General features: G+C 41.5%; 1 protein-coding gene across 2 annotated transcripts in view; it reads right to left on the bottom strand.

The window, feature by feature from the left end:
- igf2bp3 (insulin-like growth factor 2 mRNA binding protein 3) overlaps positions 1-23,376 on the bottom strand; it is a 29,719-nt gene extending 6,343 nt beyond the window's left edge. The window contains exons 1-11 of one of the 2 annotated variants that reach the window (XM_021322398.2): positions 22,513-23,376; positions 21,568-21,628; positions 15,679-15,727; positions 12,005-12,056; positions 9,700-9,763; positions 9,133-9,411; positions 8,903-9,037; positions 2,864-2,986; positions 2,593-2,728; positions 1,496-1,624; positions 1,267-1,335 (exon numbers count right to left, since the gene is read on the bottom strand). In XM_021322398.2, the coding sequence (XP_021178073.2) occupies positions 1,267-1,335; positions 1,496-1,624; positions 2,593-2,728; positions 2,864-2,986; positions 8,903-9,037; positions 9,133-9,411; positions 9,700-9,763; positions 12,005-12,056; positions 15,679-15,727; positions 21,568-21,628; positions 22,513-22,687 (1,272 nt within the window). In that variant the 5' untranslated portion in view covers positions 22,688-23,376. The remainder of the gene's footprint in view (positions 1-1,266; positions 1,336-1,495; positions 1,625-2,592; positions 2,729-2,863; positions 2,987-8,902; positions 9,038-9,132; positions 9,412-9,699; positions 9,764-12,004; positions 12,057-15,678; positions 15,728-21,567; positions 21,629-22,512) is intronic. The other variant, XM_012874249.3, reaches the window with a different exon arrangement.
- Positions 23,377-23,688: the final 312 nt, after the last annotated feature.

Genomic DNA, 23,688 nt, shown 5'->3' on the forward strand with positions numbered 1-23,688 from the left:
AGCTGCCACAGAGATACATAGCCAAGGTGGGAGTATTTGTTAAAGACCACCGTTACTGGACGCCATAAATCTGTGACACAGTGGTAAGACAAATGTTCAAAAAAGGACATAAAAAGTCCTTTCTGCAATTTGCCACAAGCCATCATGAAGCCGGCACAAACATGTGAAAGGCCGTCTGAATTTGGTCAGAGGAGACAAGAATCGAACTTTCTGACCAACAATCAAAATGCGGCAGAAAAGCAGTGCCGTCCCTCACCCTGAACACAGCATCTCCACTGAAATACACCAGCAAAAATCATCCTTTTTTCCACAATTATTTGAAATCCATTTATAGTTTTCCAACCACTTCACAATTATGCACCGCTTTGTGTTGGTTTAACAAATTAAAATCACAACATGCACTGAAGTTCGTGGCTGTGATATCACAAGATGGGACAAAGTTCAAGGCTGCATCCAAATACCCTTAATAACAGCTCCTACCTCCTGTTCCTTGGCCTTTCATGGGGTCAACGGTAAGAACTGTCATGTGGAGGAAAGGAGCTTCAGACTGCTGTGCTGAATTCAGACAGCCTTTAACTCAGACGTCATTACGTCATGGAAACACACGGATGATGAGTCAAATCCGGGCATACAGCCTTCCGAAAACCAACTACAAAGTGTGCGATTCTTCTCCTCGGACATTTTCATTGATTTCCATGAGAGGGCTGTGCTTGTATGTCATGTCACACAAAGGATTGTGGGATACTTTAAGGGTTTGTGGCACCGATAATGGACGTCACGGTGTTCCTAAGCAAAACTAGAAGTGGGAGTGAGCATACAGGCTTCCTTTCCTACCTCCTTACTGAGTGCACTTTTCAGACAGCACTTATCAAGGCGATCACTGAATCTTAAGCTTTGGCTAGAGTCCTTGCTCAATAAGGGTATTCAAATTGAGTCCAAGCGTATGAATACTTTCACAAAACACTAGCCACTGTTGATAGATCTTACTTGATCAAAAGTTGGTATTTATACGAAGTCTTCACTTTCAGAGATACAGGAGTTTGGTGACAAAAGCCCTTGTATAGTGTTTTTTGGGGGGGGAACTAAAGCGTACCAGAATAACCACACAGATCCTGTCATTAATTGATCATATCAGAGCCTCTTCTCGTCACAGGATTTAGCATAATCCCAATACGTGGGGAAATAAAGGAGAACGTTGCAGCAACCCCATAATCTCGCAGCGAGCAGCCACAAGCCGTGCAAAGCACTTTGGGATGGGTGACTTACAGCAAGTGGCTGGCTGCTCGCCGACAGCATAGAAGCCCAAAATGGCCCCTCAGCCCCATAAGGACTGCACTGGAGGGAAAAAGGAAATGTGAAACTCAGTTGCTCAAGACCGACTTCTGCTTTTGTCTCAGACTTTATAGGCCCGACCCAACAATGCACCAAGTTAGCAGTTCTGGGTTTCGTAGTGCATGAAGCAGAGTACTGTAATAGCCAACAGACTGTCACTTACGCCATACGAGCAGCCACCATGAGCTCCAGGAGGCGGGACGTTGGCCATTGAGGAGCCCATGCCTGGGGCTCCACTGGGGAACAGACCCAAAGCGTTCAGATTCAAGCCAGGAATGAGGTTGGATTGGAGCTGGAAACATAAAATGTCAGTATTTGTAATTAATCTCAGAACAAAAAAAAAAAAAACATTTAATCAGCACAACTTCTGGAAAGGTTTGCATGAGAATTAAATATCTTGCCCGCAAGATTTTCTACCAATCAATCCATATTTTTACGAGCTACTTCAAGCTATAAAAAACAGCATCAGGTAATTATTTCACATATTCAGTCACAGTTGAGAACAAGTGCATTAATGGAGTTTAGATTAATGCATTTATGGATTAAAACATTACAGTTCGTAAATAAATATCAGCTGATGATGAATATACCAGTCTTCAAACACGCTGAAACAAGCTTGTCCATTATTGACCAAGTTCTTTTTTTGACCTGATGCTACGCTGGTTATTTTTGCAATATATGCATTACCTCAGTTTTGCCTCTAGGTGTCACTTTACATTAAGAAACTGCTGTTTATAAAAAGGTAGGAACTCTATTAGGTGGCAGCTGTTTTTGGTTGTAAAGACCAAACAGTTTGAGAGCACTGAAGCTGTTACTAAAAAATAAAATTAAAAAGTATCCATCAGGCAGTTGCAAATATGTATAAAAAGCCTAAATTAATGTAAATGGTAGTAAAAATAGCACGGATGAAGGAGCGTCTCAGGATGTGTAAAGGAGACCCTAATGCAAAGAAATTCTCCATTGAAGTGAACCATTATTTAAACCTCATCAGTATTTAAAGAGTTGCTTTACGGGTGGCCATGATTAAAAATGTTGCCCTAATAGGGAGATTTATACAATTTTACATTTACATTTCTTTGTGACAACTAGATGCAGATGGTGATATACACCATTGCTGCCTGACAATCTATGAATTAAAAAGCCCATTAGGTTAAACAACATGAACTAGTTGGATTATAGCCCAATACGTTTGGGACCTAAACTTAAACTTGCTCACAATAAGGATAAAAACGGCACCATCCTGGTGCTGAAGATGCTTACACTCATAGCAGCCATGTCGCTCTCATAGGATTCCCTGATCTTCTTCATCACCTCCTCCTCCGCTCTGGAGCAGGCGTCGATGGAGCCTTTTATTGTGATGGTCCGCTCGGGATTGTACAAAGTGAGATCCTGGAGCCTGAAGAAGCAGCCGAATGAAAACAGACGATACAAACCGACAAAAACATTTAGAGTCGGTGCAGAGCTGACTGCTGTCTTTGTGAATTTACTGCATAAAAAAGAGGCAGCAGTGAGCAACGTCAAACTTTCTTACGGTGAGATTGTGATCTTGGTCCCCGTGTCTTGCTCGATTTTCTTCAGGTTGCGGCCTTCTTTTCCTATTAATCTTCCTACAAAGTTGTTGTGTGCAAGGATCTTCAGTGGGATCTCCTCAGTGCTGTAAAAGATGACAGCGTGTTACATTTACGAACACCCAAATAATCCAGCCCACTAATAGGGCTGCAGCTAAGGATATTTTGGTACTTGTTTAATAGGTCAGTATTTTTATAAGTAGTCACTGACAGGTAAATACAAACCCTCTACTCAATCATTCATTAACTGCTGCAAGTTAGAAATTGTGCATATAGTTATAAATGTGACAAACTACTCACTGATACTCAAAGGCTTTAAAAAAAAAAAAAAATGTAATTAATCAGGGACCAGAGATGTTCAAAAGTTATTCCTTAGGCCCAAGTTACCACAAATATCTGATAAATTATTTTTCAATTTATTAACAATTCTCTTAATCTTCCATTTAATTCAACATCCCAAATACTGCTCAAGGCTGCTTTATATAAAATAAATAAAAAAAGAACAGATCACCTGCAATATTAACCCATTTAGACATAGATAAGCATTAAAAGGTTTTAGAAGAAACCTTTTAATGTTTAATTTCTGAGAAGAAAATTAAAACATTTTAATGTCTTTGTACTGACCATCACCCGTTTATCCCCGTCTTCATGTTGTCTATTCATTCACTATATTGTAATTATTGATTTAATATTGGGATAACTTTTTTTAAATCCACATTTAACCCCCCCCCCCCCACCCAATCAAACTGAAATAAAGATGCTCGGGTTATAAATTGCAACACAATGAACAAGGCCAAGAGCAGCAAGTGAATGTGTTGAAGTGAATGAACAGAGCATGGCGTGCTTTTATTTTACTTTAATTTGCCATTGCAACATACGTTCCAGTGAAATTTGTCCTCTGCGTTTAACTCACCCCTCAGGGAGCCGTGGGCTGCCACAGTGTGGCGCCCAGGCAGCGTTCCAGGGTTAAGGGCCCTGCTCAAGGACCCAGAGTGACAATTATGGCATTCAAACCCAGAACCTTACAGCTAGTGCCTTGCTCTAACCTCTACACCTAATGGCAGCACACCAAAAAGAAATTCAGATACTCTGGTTCCTTTCAACAGAAATCTTCAGTAAAAGGCCAAAGATTTAGACGACCTGAAGTCTAACAAGAGTGCATTTAGCCTCAAGTGTTTAATGAGATACCTTTTTAATGTAGCCTGAAGTGTCCATTTAATGCCACAGATAGCTTAACACGGGATGGTGAAGGACATTTATTTTGTTCTGAAATGTTCCAAAGGTATTTATGTGGTGATTATCATGAAGCCACAGCTAACATGAATGGGTCGTTTTGAGCCATTAAAAGCCAAGATCTACCAACGTACCGATTATAATGAAGCACATCCATCCTTTCACATTAAAACATGCGCAGCAGCTTCAGTCTGTTGCTGACATGCCTGTTTCTTTCTGCTCTTCACTTCATAAGACTAGTCTCAGACCAAAAACCCAAGTCTGATTGTTGCAACTCGAATCACAGTTTCCAACTCTAGTCATCAGTTTATTGTTCATATTATTCAGATTATTTTTTTTAATTGTATTTCATTGTTGAAGCAGCTTTATTTAGCGTACGATGTCTGAGACAAATTTCCCCGTGTGGACAATATAGTATACATCTGTCCATCTCTTTAAAAAGGTGCAGGTGATGTGCAATTTTTTTTTTATTGCAAGCACCTGAGAATGTCTCGCACTGCAGACCACTCCTCAATTTCTAAGCATCACAGCTACTGAGGTAACCTCCAATTGCCAACGTCCAGTGATCTGCTCTCCCTGCACCTTCTGGAGGAGAAGAGCTGGACGTCTGCTCCAAGCTCAACCCAGCTTAAAGAGCAAGTTTATTTGAAGCACTTCTATCCCATTCCATAAAGATTCAGAGCTAAGGACTATAGGTTAGAGCTGGAAAACAGATCAGTAGATCTAGAGCTTTGAATTACATACTGTAGTAATTAAGGGGAAAGCATTAGGCTGGTTAAAATCTTATCTATTGGACAGATTCCAGTTTGTTCATGTTAATAAATCTTCAAACTCTAGGGTCACCTGTGGAGTACCACAGGGTTCAGTCCTTGGACCAATTCTCTTTACTATATATATATGCTTCTGATTGGCAAAATTATCAGACAGCATGGGATTAATTTCCACTGTTATGCTGATGACACTCAGCTATATTTATCCATAAATCCTGATGAATCCAATCAATTACTTCGACTGCAGTCATGTCTTGATGACATCACAAGCTGGATGACTTTAAATTTCCTGCATTTAAATTCTGACAAGACAGAAGTTGTAATCTTTGGACCAGAGTCCTCGAAAAATAATCATCTTAATCACTTAATCTGGATGGCATTAACTTGGCCTCTGGTAATAAAGCAAAAAATCTTGGTGTTATTTTCAACCAAGACATGTCATTTAAATCCCATATTAAACAGGTTTTCAGAGTTTCCTTTTTTCACCTCAGGAAGATCAGCCAAAATTAGAAACATTCTGTCCAGGGGTGATGCTGAAAAACTAGTCCATGCATTTGTTACTTCAAGGCTGGACTATTGTAATTCTTTACTATCAGGAAGTCCACAAAATGCATTTCAAAGTCTTCAGCTGATCCAAAATGCTGCGGCAAGAGTTCTGATTGAAAATCAACAAGAGGGATCATATTTCTCCAATTTTAGCTTCCCTTCATTGGCTTCCTGTTAAATCAAGAATAGAATTTAAAATTCTCCTTCTAACGTATAAAGCCCTTAATAATCAAACTCCATCATATATCAGAGCTCTGATTACCCCGTATGTTCCTAACAGAGCACTTCGCTCTCAGACTGCAGGTCTGCTGGTGGTTTCTAGAGTCTCTAAAAGTAGAATGGGAGGCAGATCCTTTAGCTATCAGGCTCCTCTCCTGTGGAACCAACTCCCAGTTTTGGTCCATGAGGCAGACACCCTATCTATTTTTAAGACTAATCTTAAAACTTCTCTTTTTGACAAAGCTTATAGTTAGAATGGTTTATGGTATCCTGAGCTACCTCTATAGTTATGCTGCTATAGGCTTAGGCTGCTGGAGGACATCAGGGCCTATTTTTCCTCACTCTACTGATTTCTACTGTTCCCCAGTTTTGTTCTCTCTTTTTTTTTTTCTTCTTAGTAGGTACACCTGGTCTGGCGTTCATACTGAGCCCAGTTCTGCTGGAGGTTTTCCCTCCCGTTAATGGAGAGTTTTTCTTTCCGCTGACGCCTCATGCTTGCTCAGTATGAGGGATTGCTGCAAAGCCATGTACAATGCAGACGACTCTCCCTGTAGCTCTACGCTTCTCCAGGAGTGAATGCTGCTTGTCGGGACTTTGATGCAATCAACTGGGTTCCCTTATATAGGAAATTTTTGACCAATCTGTATAATATGATTGAATTTGACTTTGTAAAGTGCCTTGAGATGACATGCTTCATGAATTGGCGCTATATAAATAAAATTGAATTACGCCAATTCTCCTTCACCACAGCAGCAGCAACCGCGTTTGTGCAAGCGAGTTGACCATCCCCTACTGGATTCCACCGCTACTCAGTGAATGCACCCCCCCCAGGACAAAAGTCAGTGTTTGCCTCAAGTGGAGGTTTTTTTTTTACTGATTTAAGTGCTCATCTGTTAAATGTTCAAACATTGCAGTAGTGCCACCACGGAAGGAAGGGCCTGTATAGCTGTCTGCATTTAGCTTGCTGGCAAGACAGACACTGTCCCCACAACTTCCTGTAGTGTATTGTAGCTGTAACAGTTGAATACTCTATAGATTGTGGCAGCTGACATTTTTGGGTCAAATGTTTGTCCCCGACAGCAGTTTTTGAAGCCCTGATCAACATAAAATCTGTTTGACATCTGCTGTTTTATTAGAGCAAGGCCTTATATTAAAATAAATTACAGATCAAGTGTGCGCCGCATTTCTTATTCAATTACTGTGACTTTTCTGCTTCAAATTTCATTCATCAGGACAAGTATTCTATAAGTTCTTGGCAAAAAAAAATAAAAACAAAGCTATGAAGAACACGGAGAAAAAAAAAAAAAAGATTAAACTTGGTCGGTTCAGCAGCTAAAAACTACAGGAATTCCAGTTCTTTTGCTGAAATCGGATTCTTTTGAGGTGGCCGTTCATATTACTATTAAATGCGGCTGCCATCAGACTTCTGTCTGAACGGTTCAAGACCACTAAGCGACCCGCATGCACGGATAACAGGAGACGTCACAGCGCAGCGCAGAAGTAATGGTGAATGTAATTGTTTCTAGAAGTGTTCAATAAAGTTTTGCTAAAAAAAAAATAATAAAATTACATAAACTCAAAGTGGATACCAGCCGGCATCTCATTTTAAAAAGCTGTGGCGCAATGGGAGCCAGCAATATCAAGACCACATCATAGCAAGGCGAAGGCAAGAAGAAAGCAGCACAGCTATTAATGGTCTTTTATGGAGCGCTAACTGCTACTATTGAGTGTGGATGTGTAGTGAGAGACTGGAGAGGACAAAATGCAACATGACTGTTCAGAAAGTTGGAAAAAATAAATAAATCCAATACGTATCCAAATTAATACAACATATGTAGGGGTACTAATCTGATTTTTTTTTTTGGAGGGGTGGGGACTGAAAAGATTGGAGTTGGGCCTGTGAGAAAGAGATATGGGTTGGATATGGGCAAAAAGATCAGATTTGGGTCTCATTTCCCCACAGTGAGAACCTAGTCTGAGACAATTTAAAGGCCTTTGCAGGTCTTTTGAGTTAATTGATTGGTGTGTGGAACCAGGTTTCTTCAACATTGGACCTCATCACAATATTAAAATTTTCTGAGAATTTGGTTTTCATTAGTTGCCAGTTATTGTGAAAATGAAAAGAAATAAACACCTGAAATAGATCAGTCTGTGTATAATGAATGAATATAATATGCAAGTTTCACATTTTGAATGGAATTATTGGTAAAATAAAAATCTTTTCATGATATTCTAATTATATGACCAGCAACTGTAGACAGATTAAGAGTAGTTGGAGATCTTAGACCAGCTTCTTGGTCTTCATCAAAACGGCTTTGAAGTATTGCCTGTTCAAGTATCATACTTGGTTATACAGTCAAAATCTGACTGCCCTCACTGTAAAGTTTAAAGTGTTTATACAGCTATATTAATCCATCAATACACATCACACTGAGCTCAACAGGAAATCTTCATATTTACTACCGCTACACTGAACGATTAAAGATGCCTGACTGCCAGAGAAATATCCAGCAGATGACTCCAACAATTAATGGGAAGCAGGTTACGGGTGTAAACACTCGGAGCCACACTCCAAGTGGGAGAGGAGGATTAGGAAAAGGAGACCACTGCTACAACCAGTATCTGATTTATTGTCCTTTTTGTAAGCCCCTCCACAGCAGTCAGTCACTCTGCACAATCACAGAAAATCTCAGACACTGGTTAATATTTGTCATTGTGGTCTTTGTGACCAACTGTCTGAATCAAATGGATTGCTCATTAGCAGGCATTTGCAGAATATGACGACATGCTGAAGGGGTAATTTAACCATTTAGGTGTGTTGGAAAAGGAAAGCATCTAAAAATGTTACAGGATGATGACTCTTGAGGACTGTAGGTGGAGACCCCTGCTTTTAGACCACCATCGTCTTCCGCTTATCCAAGAACTGGGGGCAACGGCTCCAGAAGGGAAACCCAGACATCCCTCTCCCCAGTGAGATCTTCTAGCTCATTCCTAAGGCATTCCCAGGCCACATATAGTCCTTCCAGCAAGTTCTGAGTGTTCCCTAGGGTCTCCTCCCAGAGAAAACCCCAAAGGGAGGTCCCCAGGGGGCATCCTGAGCCAATGTCCAAACCACCTCAACTGACTTCTTTAGACCAAGTAATAAAAAAAAAATTGGGCCTATAAAGCTTTTACAAGTGGAGGATAAACCAAGTGAAACCATCAAAACAACATTCAGTCCATCAGTGAACTCACAACTTTGTGTCAACTGCTTCCTTCTGCATGATGTCCATGATGGTCCTGCAGGCGTTTGAACAACCCTCGGGAGTGGAGTGAATCGTAATGGGTTTTTCTGCTGCTCCTGCGTTTTCTTTCCGGTGGATGTCGATCCTGTCACGTAGAGGGGGACCAAATTAGCCCATATTACTAAAGCTTCACAAACAATCTTCGAGGTTCGGCTTAAATCCTGACCTCCGTGTACGTACTTTGAGTGGGTCTGTTTGGTGATGTTCCGTATGGTGGCCCCCTCCTTGCCAATGATGGCCCCTACGAACTGCGTGGGCACCAGCACGCGCAGCGGGATGTCCGACTGCACTTTGGGACGGGCGCCCAAACCCGGAGAGCCAGAACGAGGAGGCCCGCGGGCGTTGAAGCCTCTCCGACCACCTGCAGGACCACCCTCTGGTGTAGCCGTCTCATCTGGGATATATGACACTTTCAAGGCAAAGTTCTCCATCATTGATCCATTCAGCTTCTCCATTGCTCTGGGGAAATTGTAGAATAGATAACGATCAGTGATCCCATGCCCGGTTAAAGGACCTTGGTTTTCATGAAGCACAGCAATGTAGTTTAATTGACGTACAGCAGGGGGCACCAAATGGTTGATTTAATCCCCTTTCCAATAAGTTCACACCTCCACCTCTTTCCATTTATTGAATGCCAAATTCAGCTAGACTGACTTTGAACCAGTGGAAACATGGCGCATTGGAGGAATTTAACAAAATGGATCAAAAGTGCAAGAGGATCAAACAGAATCAAGAAAATTGACTTACAGTCTTGCCTGGTCCCTGGTTGCATATCGAACATTCACTACGGCAGTCTCTGTATCAGTGTTTACTGTGGGGAAAAACAGTCGGTCATTCAATAGGAGCGGACCTTCTATCACCAAAAAAAACAAAAAACGTAATGAAGATGAAAAGTCAAACCCTCACTTGTTTCACTGCACACACTAACCATTTTATTTTTTTTCCCTTATAAGTCTACAGATATCCATTTAATTTCCTCAAAAGTCTCTCAAGACACTTTCCAAAAGAACTGACCAAAATGACCATCCTTTCCCAGCGCCCTGCCTAATCCGTTTTTCCCAAAAACCCTAGGCTTGAAAAAAAAAAAAAAAAGAAGTAATGATCAGGTTACTGTAGTAAACTTTAGACAAATGTATTGAAAATAAAATCAAAGTAACAAATGGACGTGTATAAAACCCTTTGAACTCCACTGGTCAAATATTTCTTGTGAAAATAAAAACACGCATTAAATATGGGTGTGGAAAGGCTTTGTTAAATTAAATAGTCTCCAGATATGAACTTTAAATTCATGTCATAGTTAATCACTATTAAGACAGTTAATGGTCGTATTTTGACCCGGTTCCACTAAACTCAGTGATTATGGTCAGTACACTCCCATTTTTGTTACTTTTCCACAACATCTCATTTTATCCCCACAGGAGTTCCTGCAGCAGAGTTTATATTCCAGAGTCAAGTGGGAATTAGAGGACTGCCACCATGTTCTAACCGTTAATCACGGTTTTATCAATCATCTAAAAGAACAGCCTTTGTTTTGCTCAGGTCTGCAGTAAATGTGCATCTCCCTCCTGACAATCTTTGCTACCAACAGCTTTCCTGGTGGTCACAGTTAACTGGAGCAGGAGAACAACTCTGCTAATTTTATTCTAGATACAAAGTCAAGAGCTTTACTTTTAAAGGTGAAATACTGACCAATGCTACAGTAATAAACAGCATGTGCAGGTCTCTATTGCACAGTTGTTTATTAAGCAGTTGTGGACAATATAGGGTTCGACCTTCGCTGTGAAAGTCGAAATTTGGTCCGACCAGTGTTTCCCCGTTTACACCGCTTCTACAATATTTCCAGTGGATTTCATTTTGATTTAATTCCTAAATCCCATTTGCATTTTCCATGTGTTGCACACTTCAGACAGGTCTTCCTTTGCCTCTTAAAATAAAGGGTGCAACATTTCTGATTTTGTTCCAAAGTCCTTCCACACCCCATCAGGATGGCACAGAGGCCAATCCAACTCCCCACCTGCAGACATCCGTTTGTAATTTGTACGCTTGTTTTTATTCCATTAATGAAAATGCAGTGAACAGCATTTGTTGCCAGTACATTTTAATACTCTTCAGTATTAATGCAACATTATAAAAAGGTGTTGTAAATTTTAACCAACAGTCGATATAAACACATTAATTTTTAGTTTGGCAAATACCTGTGCCATTTGCTCAAGCAATAACAAATAATTGCATAACTGTCTTTCGAATCAAACACTTTTGTTTTACCACAGTCAGGAAACAGAGTGAACAAAGTGCCATGGCTGTTTGCGTTCCACCTCAGACTACTACCCCCAGTCAGGTCGCCTTTGTCTCGTCGGACAACTGTTCAGCCCATGTCTTTATACTTTACAAGGACATAAGCTGCTTCTTTACCCAACCATCACAATATCCTGCAATACGTTTTTGTTTTCAAAAATGTACAGCCCTGTGCGGCTCCTGAATATTTTGGGCTTTCAGGACCTTTTTTGTATAAACACCACAAGAGCCACAATCTGCCCAAATTACAAAGGCATTGCTGCAGAAATTAAATAACTGCCCTGGCTGAAGTCCTGACCCGGTGTCTGACAACAATGTGCAGAGAAATTCGTAATAAACCCCTGATGTACAACTGAAAACATGTTTGCAGTAATAAGTGGACAAGACACTTTAGGAACTTGCTCATTGCGCCCACTGAATATTAGAACATCTTAAGAGCCGCAGGAGCTTAGAGAAGAGATAAAATTTAAATTGTGAACTACAAATCATTTGTGATAAACTGTTTAGACAGCATAGAGATTTTAGATTACGTTTTGAGAACAAAACTGAACTTTGTGTAAAGATAAAACATTTTACACTCCGGTTTAAGCCACAATTAATCCACTTAAGCTTTTGTGCTTACAAAGTGCTTTTATAAACAAAGTTAACACAGCAAGATGAGCAATACATGAATGTAAAACAAAAAAAATTACTGATAAAGTGCAGATATAATAAAAAAAACATTTATGGGAAAAAAAAAAAAAAAACAGCCATTTACCTTGTTCACAGCTCTCTACTGCACCATACTGTGCAAGCATACCGTCCAAAACCTGCAAAATGGGAAGAAAACAGACAACTTTAAACTCAATTAAGAAGCAGATGCTCAGGTTCAAAAACTGACAAATTTTTAGTCAAAGAACTGCATTGGAATAATTTGTTGCTTACTGGAAAAGCTTTGGCGTAAAATTAGCAATTTGTGAGGAGGTGATTTATTGTAGAAAAAAAGTGTAATAAGCTAAATTAAAAAAAACAAAAACTTATATGAATCTATACTCAGCGAAACAATGACCACAAAGACCCACATTTAAATACAACAGGACTGTGGTTGAGGGCGGAGTAATTTAAAGAGAAAAATATACAAATTAAATCTATATTAAAGTGAAAAGACTGACAAAATATGCATTAAAAAAAAAAAAAAAAACAGGACTTATATGTGATCCATGCAAGATTTATGCCACAGGGGGGGAAAAAAAATACAAAAATCTAAATGCAACACCACAAAGTCAAGAGACTAATGGCCAGAAAGGAGGACAAACATATACACTTTAGAAGTTTCCCAGCTGCCAAAACCTGAAGAACGCCGGTATTTAAATTTATGGACACGATTAAGTACTGCTGAGATGCAGAGCAGGCTTGGAAGCTAAGCTAGGACCTCTGACCACGCTCACTGGAAGGTATGGCCACACCCCCGAGAGCTCAACCCCACTTTCCAGCCAACAAGACTGCGGCCCCCAGCCCCCACCTCCCTAGCTCTGACAAACCACCAACCAGACAGCAGCCCGCCTCCCTGCCACCGGCCATTGGCTGCTCCCACTGCTGATACGGCTCCCCTGAAAGCAAGCCTCGCTGGCTGGCTTCTGCGCCCATCCGTCCGCCTGACGGGGCCAATGGGAATCCAGGCCATTCAGGAAAGGGTGGGGTGCATTCCAGCAGGAAGCAGCGGCAGCTGGGGGGGGGGGAGGGGGAGGGGTGTGGGCTCATGCTACACATTCTGTGAATCAGCGCACATGGAGGGGAAGGGGAAGCAGCCCAGGCCCTCCCACCCACAACAGCTTGTGAACACGCCACTACTCGGTGCCCATTCTCTTTTCTGGAGAACTACACACGTTCGTCGACTCGAACACCTCGCTAGGCCTTTTATGTTAAGAAAGATTCGCTGATTCTAAGCCTGCAACGTTCTGGCTATCTTCTCCCATTTTCACAAGCAATGAGTGGCCTTGCTGCATGCTGGGAACATGCTGGAGCTGCATTAAAGGGACATGCGTTAGGCAAAGCGAGCCCACCATTACAAAGCCTGGGCTCGTCTGCAGCCATTTGATCGGTTTCTGAGTCACGCTCAAATTTTAAAGCTCTGCATTAACCTCCAAGATTTGGAACAGCGCAGATTGTGCAATAGGAGAGTTCTCATTTGGCTTTGTGCCTTATGAAACGGGAGATGAAGGGGACAGCGCAAGTTATCACAGTTAAACCTTTGCAAAGCGGGGTGGAGGTTGGGGGGGGGGTCACAGCTGCATGAAATTCCACTCTCAGACAGCGGGAATGAACCAAAAGATGTTTTCTTTACAACTGATGCATTTTTTTTAATAAGCTAAGAAAAATTAAGTCAATCAAGCAACTCTTGATTAATGAACATTTACGTAGCATACTTGTGTGTAAGTGAAGAATACTTTTCCACGCACAAAGACAAGGCAGGACATGACGGAGACACACACACACACACACACTGACCGAGGTCCAAGCCTTGGTAGGTTTTTGCCCAAAAAAAAAAAAAAAAAGTGGCTGTGAACTCTTGACTATACAATTTCAAGTGATATACATTTTGACACAAAGTAATGCCGTAACTGAGCATCAAACAGCATGGACCACTGGGAGTGTGTCACATTGCCCGCTTCAGCGTCGTCTAAATCCACCTGAAGATCATCCCATGCATTTACACAACCAGACAGCTTCCCGTGGTCAAATCAGACTGGTTTTACCCAGAAACACATTTAAAAACAAGGGCCAGATTTCAAGAGAAAGGAAAAATTACATTACACTAAATTCACATTCTACACATTAAATCCAGACCTTTCAAGAGTGAGGCCAGACCCAGAGCTAATCCTAACAACCTTTCAGTTTCAGCAGTGCCTAACGTGCTACCAAATAAATGTGTATGCATACATTTTTGATAACTAGGGAACTATAGGGAGCTATAGCCAACCAAAAATAAATTCATGTATTCTCCAAGAAAACCCATCTCTTTAAATGAGGCTGCATCTCAACAAGTAAAGGTGAAAGATTGAGAAAAGTGCACATTTTGATTTGTTCACACACACACACACACACACACACACACACACACACACACGAGGACTATTTATACACATTTTAAAAACAGGCATTGGCTGGTACTCTTATTAAGGCCCACCAGGCTTTTAAAAAGTTACGCTTTCAGCCATTTTCCACCACGCCGTTTCTTCTGTTTAGAGTCCTTTTAACAAGATGCATGAGAACGTGCCAGAGCAAGCGCCGTTGTCTTCAGCTAGGTGGACCACAGCGTACCTTGCGCTACCCTTCCCCCACCTGTTGCGGTTGCCAGTAAGCTGAAAAGCTCTGCACTTTCACCCAAAAATACTAATTTGGATGAAAACTGTTCCAGAAAGCAACATATTGGAAACATATTTTTTTACAAAGATAAGTTTTAAAAACTCCAGTTGGCAAGTTACTACAGGCGTGTCTGGTGAACAACCTATTGCAGACCGACTACCTGATCAGATAGCTTTATTAACCTGCAAATACCAGTTTCAGTTTTTCTAAAAACAGCAGTAAGGCTTTAATATTCCATGCAATAAGCAACAAAATCAAAACACTTAATTTTAAAGGGATATACAAAATTATACATCATAAGCAATAGCATTTAAGCCTCTAGTTTTAAAATTCAAAAACAACCACCTCAATGAAATAACTTTCAGCTAACTTTTATCATCTTTTACAGCTTTTAAGTAAAAAACAAAAAACTAATTGGTCAAAATCAGAATAAAAAATAAAAAAAAAACGGTCAGAACTAAAGAAAAACGTGAAACAGGGATCAGCTGGGAAAAGCTGCTCTGTGCTCGTCTAATTAAATGGTTTAAATGAACTGATCAGAGGTGAACCATTTCAGCACCAGCAGTGTTGCTTTTCTGTTTTACTGTAAAAGTGATAAAGTTCATGTTGAAATACCATTAAAATCATGATATACTTCATTTATAATCGTCACACAGCGACAGTCAGTCCACTGCCTAATTATAGGCTTTAACAAAAAAAACTTTAAGCACATGGCTAGTGTACCAACTTTTACAATTACAGATTTTTCTTAACATCCAAGGCCAAAATGCCTCAAGGAAGTATAATTGGGAATTTCCATGACTTATCCTCCACTATTATAGCACTTGTGTATATATAGAAAAAAAGAAAAAATATCTAATCCTAATGCTCTTCACAGCTTCTTGTCAGCAAATATTTGACAAATCATGTGCGTCTCAGTGACAAGTCACTGGTACTGAATCAGGGTCCAGCCCCCGTCCGACAAATCAAAAGGCATGCTCCATTGATATCCAAAGGCAAGGTGACTCTAGAGGCCACTAAATGAGAGCCCAGTTGAGCTGCCTGATTGTGCCCCACCCTGGAAGGAGTTAGCCCGTTAGCACTCACCTCCCACTGCATGTGAGGCGGGATGTTCCTGATCTGCAGCTTACAGCTCCTGCAGACAAGAGGCAAACATGGAGGGGGGATGGAAGTAGACAGAACAGGAAGTGTGTGTGTGTGTGTGTGGGGGGGGGGGGGGGGGGGGGAGACATGACAAAATGGTTAATGCTATATCAAAGGGCATTAAGATTCAAGTGAAAAAGACAAAAACATGCCTCATTTGGCGTTCAACAGAAACACTGAAACTGGAGACAGACCACTTCATTGTCCAATCACAGGTCTCAGTATTAAAACAGACATTTAAAAAAAAAAATAACCAATTCTCTAAACACTTCAGTTTTCATTTGACCAACATGTAAATCTTTGTATAAATAAACTAAATTGGGAGAAAGAAAAAACACCTGTTAAAAACATTACTTTCAAGCCATACATTTAAAGTATTTGCCCTGTAGCAGTGAACGACAGGGTTGGAACGTCAGGGAGCCATTAATGCTGCGTTTCATTTGTCCTCGGAAGTGGGAATTTCTAAGCTCCAACTGGGAAATTTCTCTAGGGATGGGCCCTGAAGTCGGAATTACAAATCGGAAAGTCAGTGCAACAGGATTATACCAGACTTCCTCATTTGTGATGGCTGCTACTCACAGGAACATTGAATAAAACCTCATGCGACGTCTAGACAGGCGTACAGGGACTACTTTTCATTGTTCATAAAATGGGATGTTTCAGCACCAATTATATACACCAAAATTCAGCTTAGAACAGTGTATTGTTATTGTTTCAACAACAGTGGCCACAGTGGCTAAACGAGCAATGACGAATCACCTAATGTTTAATGTTATTTGTTCTGTGGAACAGTTCACCGCGTCTTTTCCCCGTTTTTCCTACTGTCCAACAAGAGGGAAAATAGAACGCAAAAAAAAAAAAGGCAGAGATGACTTATTCTGCAACTTGTTAATTTCGAGTTAGGAGGCAAATGGAACGCACCACAAAGCCAACTCTTCCACGCGAACAGAGCCGTATCCAGAAGTACCCAGCTGTGGTGTGAAAAAGTGCTAGGGGAGGGGACATGCAAATGTCCTCAGAAACCAACAAGAATCTAGGCTAAGACAAGTCAAAATCGTGTACTTGTTCACAGAGTGTGCATGCAGCAAGAGCAAGTGGAGACCAGCTATTACAATGGTGCTGCTGTGCTCCGTCCCCACAAACACAACAAGCACCAAAAATCCCCAATTCATTCCTTTTAGCATTAAGCCCCCCTGTTTCATTCACCCAATGTACTCATGCACCACAGCAGGACTGATTTCCACAGACAGGGGATCTGGTGGACCTATATTTTTGAATATCATAGCCATTAGCCAACAAGTCCTGGAATAAAAAAAAAAAAAAAAAGGCGCAAAAGGAACTGGGCATTTCAAAGTCCACGCACACATCCCTAAAAGAACAAAACGCTGTACATATAGAAAAGGGCGTGTGCATGGGCACATGCATCCTGTAGACTTGAACGTTGAACCCAAACCAGCTTAAAGATCAGATTTACACACTCGCACCAAGCAATTTAGGTGCAGTTTGTATATCAAACCAAAGAAAATTTATAAAAATATAAAATAAAGAGTGCGCTGACCTTTTCGAGTAGGCTACATGTAAAATCTTTCAGAGTAACATTTTCTTTCAGGCTCCTCTGAAGAGCAGCTCATTTTAACACCAACTTCTAAATCATACTTTAATAAAAAAATAAATAAATGGTCATTTTGATCTTACCCAACACAAAGCTAAGGTTCAAGTATTGTATGCAGATCGTTTTTTTTGCGAAGGGCTACAATTCATGAAATTTCTCTCCTCGGAAAGTGCCACCTCATTCAAGCAAACTGTTTCAATTTGACACGAAACAAAAGGGGAAAACGACCCAATTGCCAATGGCCAAATGGTAAAGAAAATTCAAAAATAACAGGAATTTCAACCCTTTCCGCTCCGCTGTGCTATTCCTGGTTCATCTAGCGCTTTTCCTCTGCACAGTCCGCATTGCGGTGGGAGCGCCATTAGAGATGTGCAAACGCACAAAGTACTTCCAGTTGGCTTAACCTATAGCTGCGCACGCACACACACACACACACACACACACACACACACACAAGAAGTCAGTGTATGCGTAGGGATTGGGGTGGTGGGGGTATACATTCCAAGCCAAAGCCTTTCCTTTGGGGAGGTGTGGGGTGTGGTATAGCCCTGTTTTAGGCAAGGGTAACAAGGGCCCTCTCTGCCCCCGTGGGGGTGGGGCCCTGTTGCTATGGACACGGACAAGTCCACTGACAGGAACATGTAGAGCAGGGTTAAAAGTGGGAGGGGAAGGAAGGAGGGGAGGCCCACGAGTGACTGGGGTTGGCTCGTCATGTGATGGCCAGGAGGAGGCCGGGCTCCTTATTTACTTTCAAAATGGACCAACACTCTACATGTTAGCCGCCTGCTTGAGACCTATGGGCCTGAATGGCGGAGGAGCGGGCGTACGGAGGCTCAAGTGATCACGCAAATGTTTCCATAAAAGGCTTTACCAGTGAAGGAAGCATGCACAGTACCTGTATTTTCTAGATTTCTTAATCCAGCCATATAGACGTAATCAACATGGGGCACTAGATCTTTGCTCGACGTCCATTCACAGCAACTCACTCGAGTATGCAAAGATCCTCAGTGACTGAACACGGTCAGGTTTCCATTGATCCCCGGACCTCATGCCAACTGCCCTCCCATAACATTTCATGCAAATCATGCAATAAAACCCATTTAAATAGCAATAGAAGCCAACTTTTACACATTTCCGTCTTGAGCCAACCACAGCAAATAAAGTATACACTTTTTTCCTTCTTCAAGAGCCACTCCTAAAAACAAGAGGTCATATTGAGAGATATGGCAGCTCGAGACTTTTTTTTTTTATTTTTTCCCCCGCAGAGGTGGGCCCCACAATGACCCACTGACCATAATTTTACTACCAGGACAAATCAGCCGTTTTTCTACAAAACTACCCTGATAAAATATTCACATTTTGACAAAAAGCTCAACTTGACAGAAACCAAAAAAAAAAAAACTCAATTATAAGTCCAGAAATTATTGAATTTCCTAGATGTGCTAAAAAACAAACATTCGTACACCTTTAAAACTTATAGCCATGTTCTGGCTGTTTAACAGACACACACCCCCTCACCACTACACACACTTTAGCCATACAATTTTCCCCTCCTCTGCAAGTATGACACACGTGCACGAGAAGTTGTTTTTTCTCCTGGAAACGCAACACATAATTCTATAAAAAGGGACTTCAGTTTAAACTTAATTATAACAACTTTTGCACAAGTGTACTATTTCAATTTTTTTATTTTTTTCTACAAATACACTGAAACACTTTGCTTCCTTAAAAAAAGGGGGGGGGGAGCCCATGACTGTTGCAAGAGTGAATCATTTTTAAATGGCACAATTTCCAAGAGCATAAAATTAAGTGTCTTTCAAATGACTAAAAGGTTTAATATAAATCTGCAACCATCTTTTTACAATTATGATTTAACTTACATCCGCCTGTATATATGCTGGTTGAAAACCAACGTATGTTAACTAAATGCTAGGGGGAAAAAAATTGACAATCAAGTTAAATAGCACTTTTTCTTACTTCGCATACAAAGCAAAACCATGCCCGTCTGCATGTCACTTTACAATTTATCTTTATGCACCCCCCACCCAATCCATCCCATGTAGCGACCCCACCTTGATCTGCAGTGTAGCGCCTCCTCTTCCTGAGAAGTTCAAAGGTTAAGGCATGATGATCAGCCAAGCCTCCAAGCTGAAGTGTGCAGGCTGGAATGCAAAGAGGGGGGGGCCCATAGCACAAGTGTGTGCATGCGAGTTTGTGTGTAGCTTATACTGAACACTATTCCCACTGACGACTATGGCAAAGTCCTATACGGTGCTGGGATAGCACGTTTACCCCTCCTCCCTCAAACAAAACGACTGGACTTCAGTGCAGCCACACAGTCGACAATACAAGATGCGCTACACAACGGCAGATTTCCGACCTCCAAAAATCGTAATCAAGCTCCCCTGGTTTCTGAAAGCAGCCTAAATATGAAACTGCCAAACATTAACACACGTTCCACGTCAGGAGCTCAAAACTCAAGCATGCATTTTTTTTTTAAAAGCATCCAGCCACAAAAATATTAGGGCAGACTACAGTTGGCAGTCAAAATGCTGGTTCCCGCCACACAAAATAGGAAATTTTGTTGAGTCCACACATTTGACCTTATAGTCTGGGCTTTTTGCAGAACAGGCAAAACTGAGGCAATTTTCACTGGTCAGTGATTTTTATTTAACATTTTTGTTTTATTAAAATTTAAAAGCTCAAACACCATCCAAAATAAAATTAAAAAAATAAATAAAAGATCAAGACAGGCACTTGTTAAAAAAAAAAAAAAAAAAACTCAAGGCAATACCCTTGATTTGAAACCGCCTTCCACTAGCAAGCTAAAGCCATGTGGTAGCTAGCTTAAACGTTTGTCTAAGCTGGGGTTGGTTGCCTCAGGAGTATGTAGAGGTTAAAAAAAAAAAAAAAAAAAAAAAAAAAAAAGCCATGGACCGTGGGATCTGTTCTCAGTTGTTTTATGGCTGTAAGATACAACGCATTTTTAGGATAATTAGCTTGATATGTTTTTTTTTAACAGATTTAATTCTTAACCATTTGTAATCCAGTTTTAAACTATTTGGGAAATATCCATGTCCTGACATCTTTTGAATCAGTGCCATTGATGGATAATCATTTTGTAAAAAACAAAGCAGCAAACAAAAAGAAAAAAAAAGGGGGGGGGCGTTATGAACAGGCACTAAAAGCTATAATTTAAATGGGGCACGTTATTTAAGAATGGAGTGAGAGTCGTGCCAGCCATCCCAAGTCTACCTAAAAACGTAAACAGCTAAAAACTTTTTTTTTAATTGCACCCTATTTCCACTAATGCCATATAGTCGTCCAAATAATGTTTCAAGGTGCCAATTCAACCTCAAAACAAAAAAAAAAAAAAAAACTTATTTAATTAGCCCAAACTGTAACAATTATGCTTAAGTTACGTCACCGCCAAAAGACGGCACACTTCTTAAAAACTTCAGTCAACCGGCTGACGCAACTCACGTTACGTCTATCATACAAGAAAAAAAAATCTCAAAAATCCACCCCCATTTTTTTATTTTAAATGTGCAACCGGCAAGCGTGGCTAAGGAGCTTTAGCTCTAACACTAAAAGTTTTTTTTTAATGCGACTTGGGACCCAAAATCTCCCAATTCCACTCGTGTTTTTGGAGTCCATTGCATGCAACAGCAGCACAATGTGCTGAGGAAGGGCGGAAGCGTGGGGCAGGCAGGCAGGCAGGCAGGGAAGAGTGACGGCCAGCTCCTTCTCAAATGGACGACTCCTCCACCAGGGCCCGTACGCCTCAAATTCAGCCTGCGTTCCCACTCATAACACACATTTTGAGGGTTAAAACCAGCTACCCCCAGCTTTTAGCTCGCACACGGGTCCCTGTATGCGTGCTTAAGAAAAACAAATATGGTGGAAGTGCGAAATGGAGCCAAATGCACAGCGGTTTGAGGAGCAGTGCGCAGCCATGGCGAAAGAAGGAACACAACCATACACCCACCCACCCTTTTTTTTTTTTTTTTTTTTTTTTTTTGCCCACCAGGACATTACGGTTGAATATATACTTAAAAACTATTTTTAAAAAGAGTAAACCTGGAAAATGAGCGTGTTTAATACATACACCTCCGTGCAATTGCCTTGTTTTAAAATACGCTGCTTTTTTTTTTTAAATGGCTGCTTTTAAGTTTAAAAAGTTAAACTATCCCACACAACTAGTTAAAACGTTGACCTACCTTTGACGTTTAGGGACAGAGTGCTCCACTTCCAGAACTTTCCCATGAAGTTCAACTTTACCTAAAGAAAATAAAAAAAATAGCTACTTTATTCTTTACTCCATTCAACGGAGCCCCCCCCAACCCCATGTTACAAACGTAATGTATCCTTTCCCATTTCATTCCAAACAGTACGTCAACATGGCGGTGTGACATTTCATTTCACACACACACAAAAAAAAAGTGATACTAGGACCAGTCTTTATAGCATAGTGTGGGATTGTACACGAGTTGAGCTTCAGTAATGTCACCTCCAGCTATGAAGAGGAGGAAAACGTACAGAAGCAGAGAGTGGTGTGGCTCCGTAAGTTGGCCTACATTTTCTCTAACATAATTAAACCACCTGGTGTGTCAGCACGCATGGGCGAAGTGGCTTCACTTCGAAGGCCCTACTCTTTGTTAAAAAAAAAAACCTGACACACACACACACACAAAGGGAGTTTAAATTCAAAATGAAAGCTGGAACTGAAGAAAACGCACCGAAAAAAAATAAAAATAAAAAGCACCCTGGATTTCCACGCCAACTCCACGGCGTCCACAGCCTCGTCGCCTGTGAGCGGCGTTAAGCCTTCCTTCGTGGCCCCATGATTGGGTTTACTCTTAACATTTTATCAATGGGGGAAGAACATGGGATTTCACGCAAACCTGTGGGGGTAGAAGACGTTCGCCTGAACCCAGGGTGTCAAAAGGCCATGCGAAGGTTGCATGGGTGTGTGTGTGAGGGAAAGAAACAATTGGATAACCCCCCACCAACCCCCCCTCCCTTCAGAACTATACATGCATTTCTCGTGGCTATCCGTAAGGTAGCCTAGATACACGCAGCCAACCCCGTGCGCATTTCTCCATTCCACTTTTAAAATTGTTTGAAATAAAATAAATTAATTCAAAAAAAGAAGAAGATCTCACCTGAAAGAACATCGATGGCCATCATCGCCGCCTTCTCGTCGGGGCAATCCACAAACGCGTAGCCAGTTTTGACGAGAAACGAGCCACTGTGCGGAATCTTCCACTGCTTGAAGACACTTTCCAAGTCCTCCTCGCTCGCCTCTGCGCTCACGTTGCCGATGTATAGCTTATTCATGTTCCACGCCGAAACGGGACGAGTTTTACGCTGGAGGGAGGTGGAGAAGAGACGGTCGTTCGTTCCCTCTCTCTCTCTCTCGCCGATATGCGCCCTGTTTGTCTTTTTTATTCCCTAGCCCTTTTACTACTACTACTACGGAGCGGCTGTGGCGTGCTTCCCGGTCCGGTTCGAGCCACAGATAGGTTTAAACTGCCAGCCCCTCCACAGTGCGTTTGCGCTCCCTCGCCACCCCCCTCTGTCCTCTGTCACAGCCGCGCAATAAATAAATGCTCAATTATTAATCTCGCCTCTCTCCAAAAAAAAAAAAAAAAAAAAAATCCGATGGCGGGCCGGGCGAGGAAAATAAAGGAGGAGAAACTACTTTTGCGTCTTCCTCCGAAAAACCCCCTTTTGGCAAAGAGACAGAGACTGTCACAGACACAGTAGGGCTGGCCCGCCTCTGAGTCTTCAGCCTAGAATAAGAAGAAGAAAGGGCAAGGAGGAGTAAAAAAAAAAAAAAGATCCTCCGCTATTCCGGCTCCTTTTTTTTTTCTGAATGAGCCACGTGTTCAAACTACAAATCAGCCCACACGTGAGGAATCCCAATTGCTCAATTAAGTGTTTGGGGGATTGGGGGAAAATTGCACGGGAATCTGGGGTGGAGACAGCAGCGAATGGGGAGTGAAGAGAAAAGAAGGAGGGGAAGAGTGGATTGGTGTTGGAGCAAAGAGAGAGAGAAAGAAAAAGGGGGGGTGGGAAGCCACGAGAGTTATGTGCGTAAAGGTTTTCCGTGCAAACTAGTGCGTCTACTAGAATCACATTTGCTGTTCCTTTCGCTGCAAAACCTGCCTTCTGATTGGTCGGTTGGAGCCCACGTTTCATGCAGACGCTGATATTGCGGGGGCTTGTGCGCATAAGCGCGGCGCAGTGATGACACGTTTAAATGAAAGTGCATCGTAAAGGGCCCGGGGGCCAATCGTATATGATTTTTGCGCAATGTTGTAGAAAACTTTGCAGTG

The sequence above is a fragment of the Fundulus heteroclitus genome, chromosome 13 (genome assembly GCF_011125445.2).
Source record: "Fundulus heteroclitus isolate FHET01 chromosome 13, MU-UCD_Fhet_4.1, whole genome shotgun sequence".
Classification (NCBI taxonomy): Eukaryota; Metazoa; Chordata; class Actinopteri; order Cyprinodontiformes; family Fundulidae; genus Fundulus; species Fundulus heteroclitus.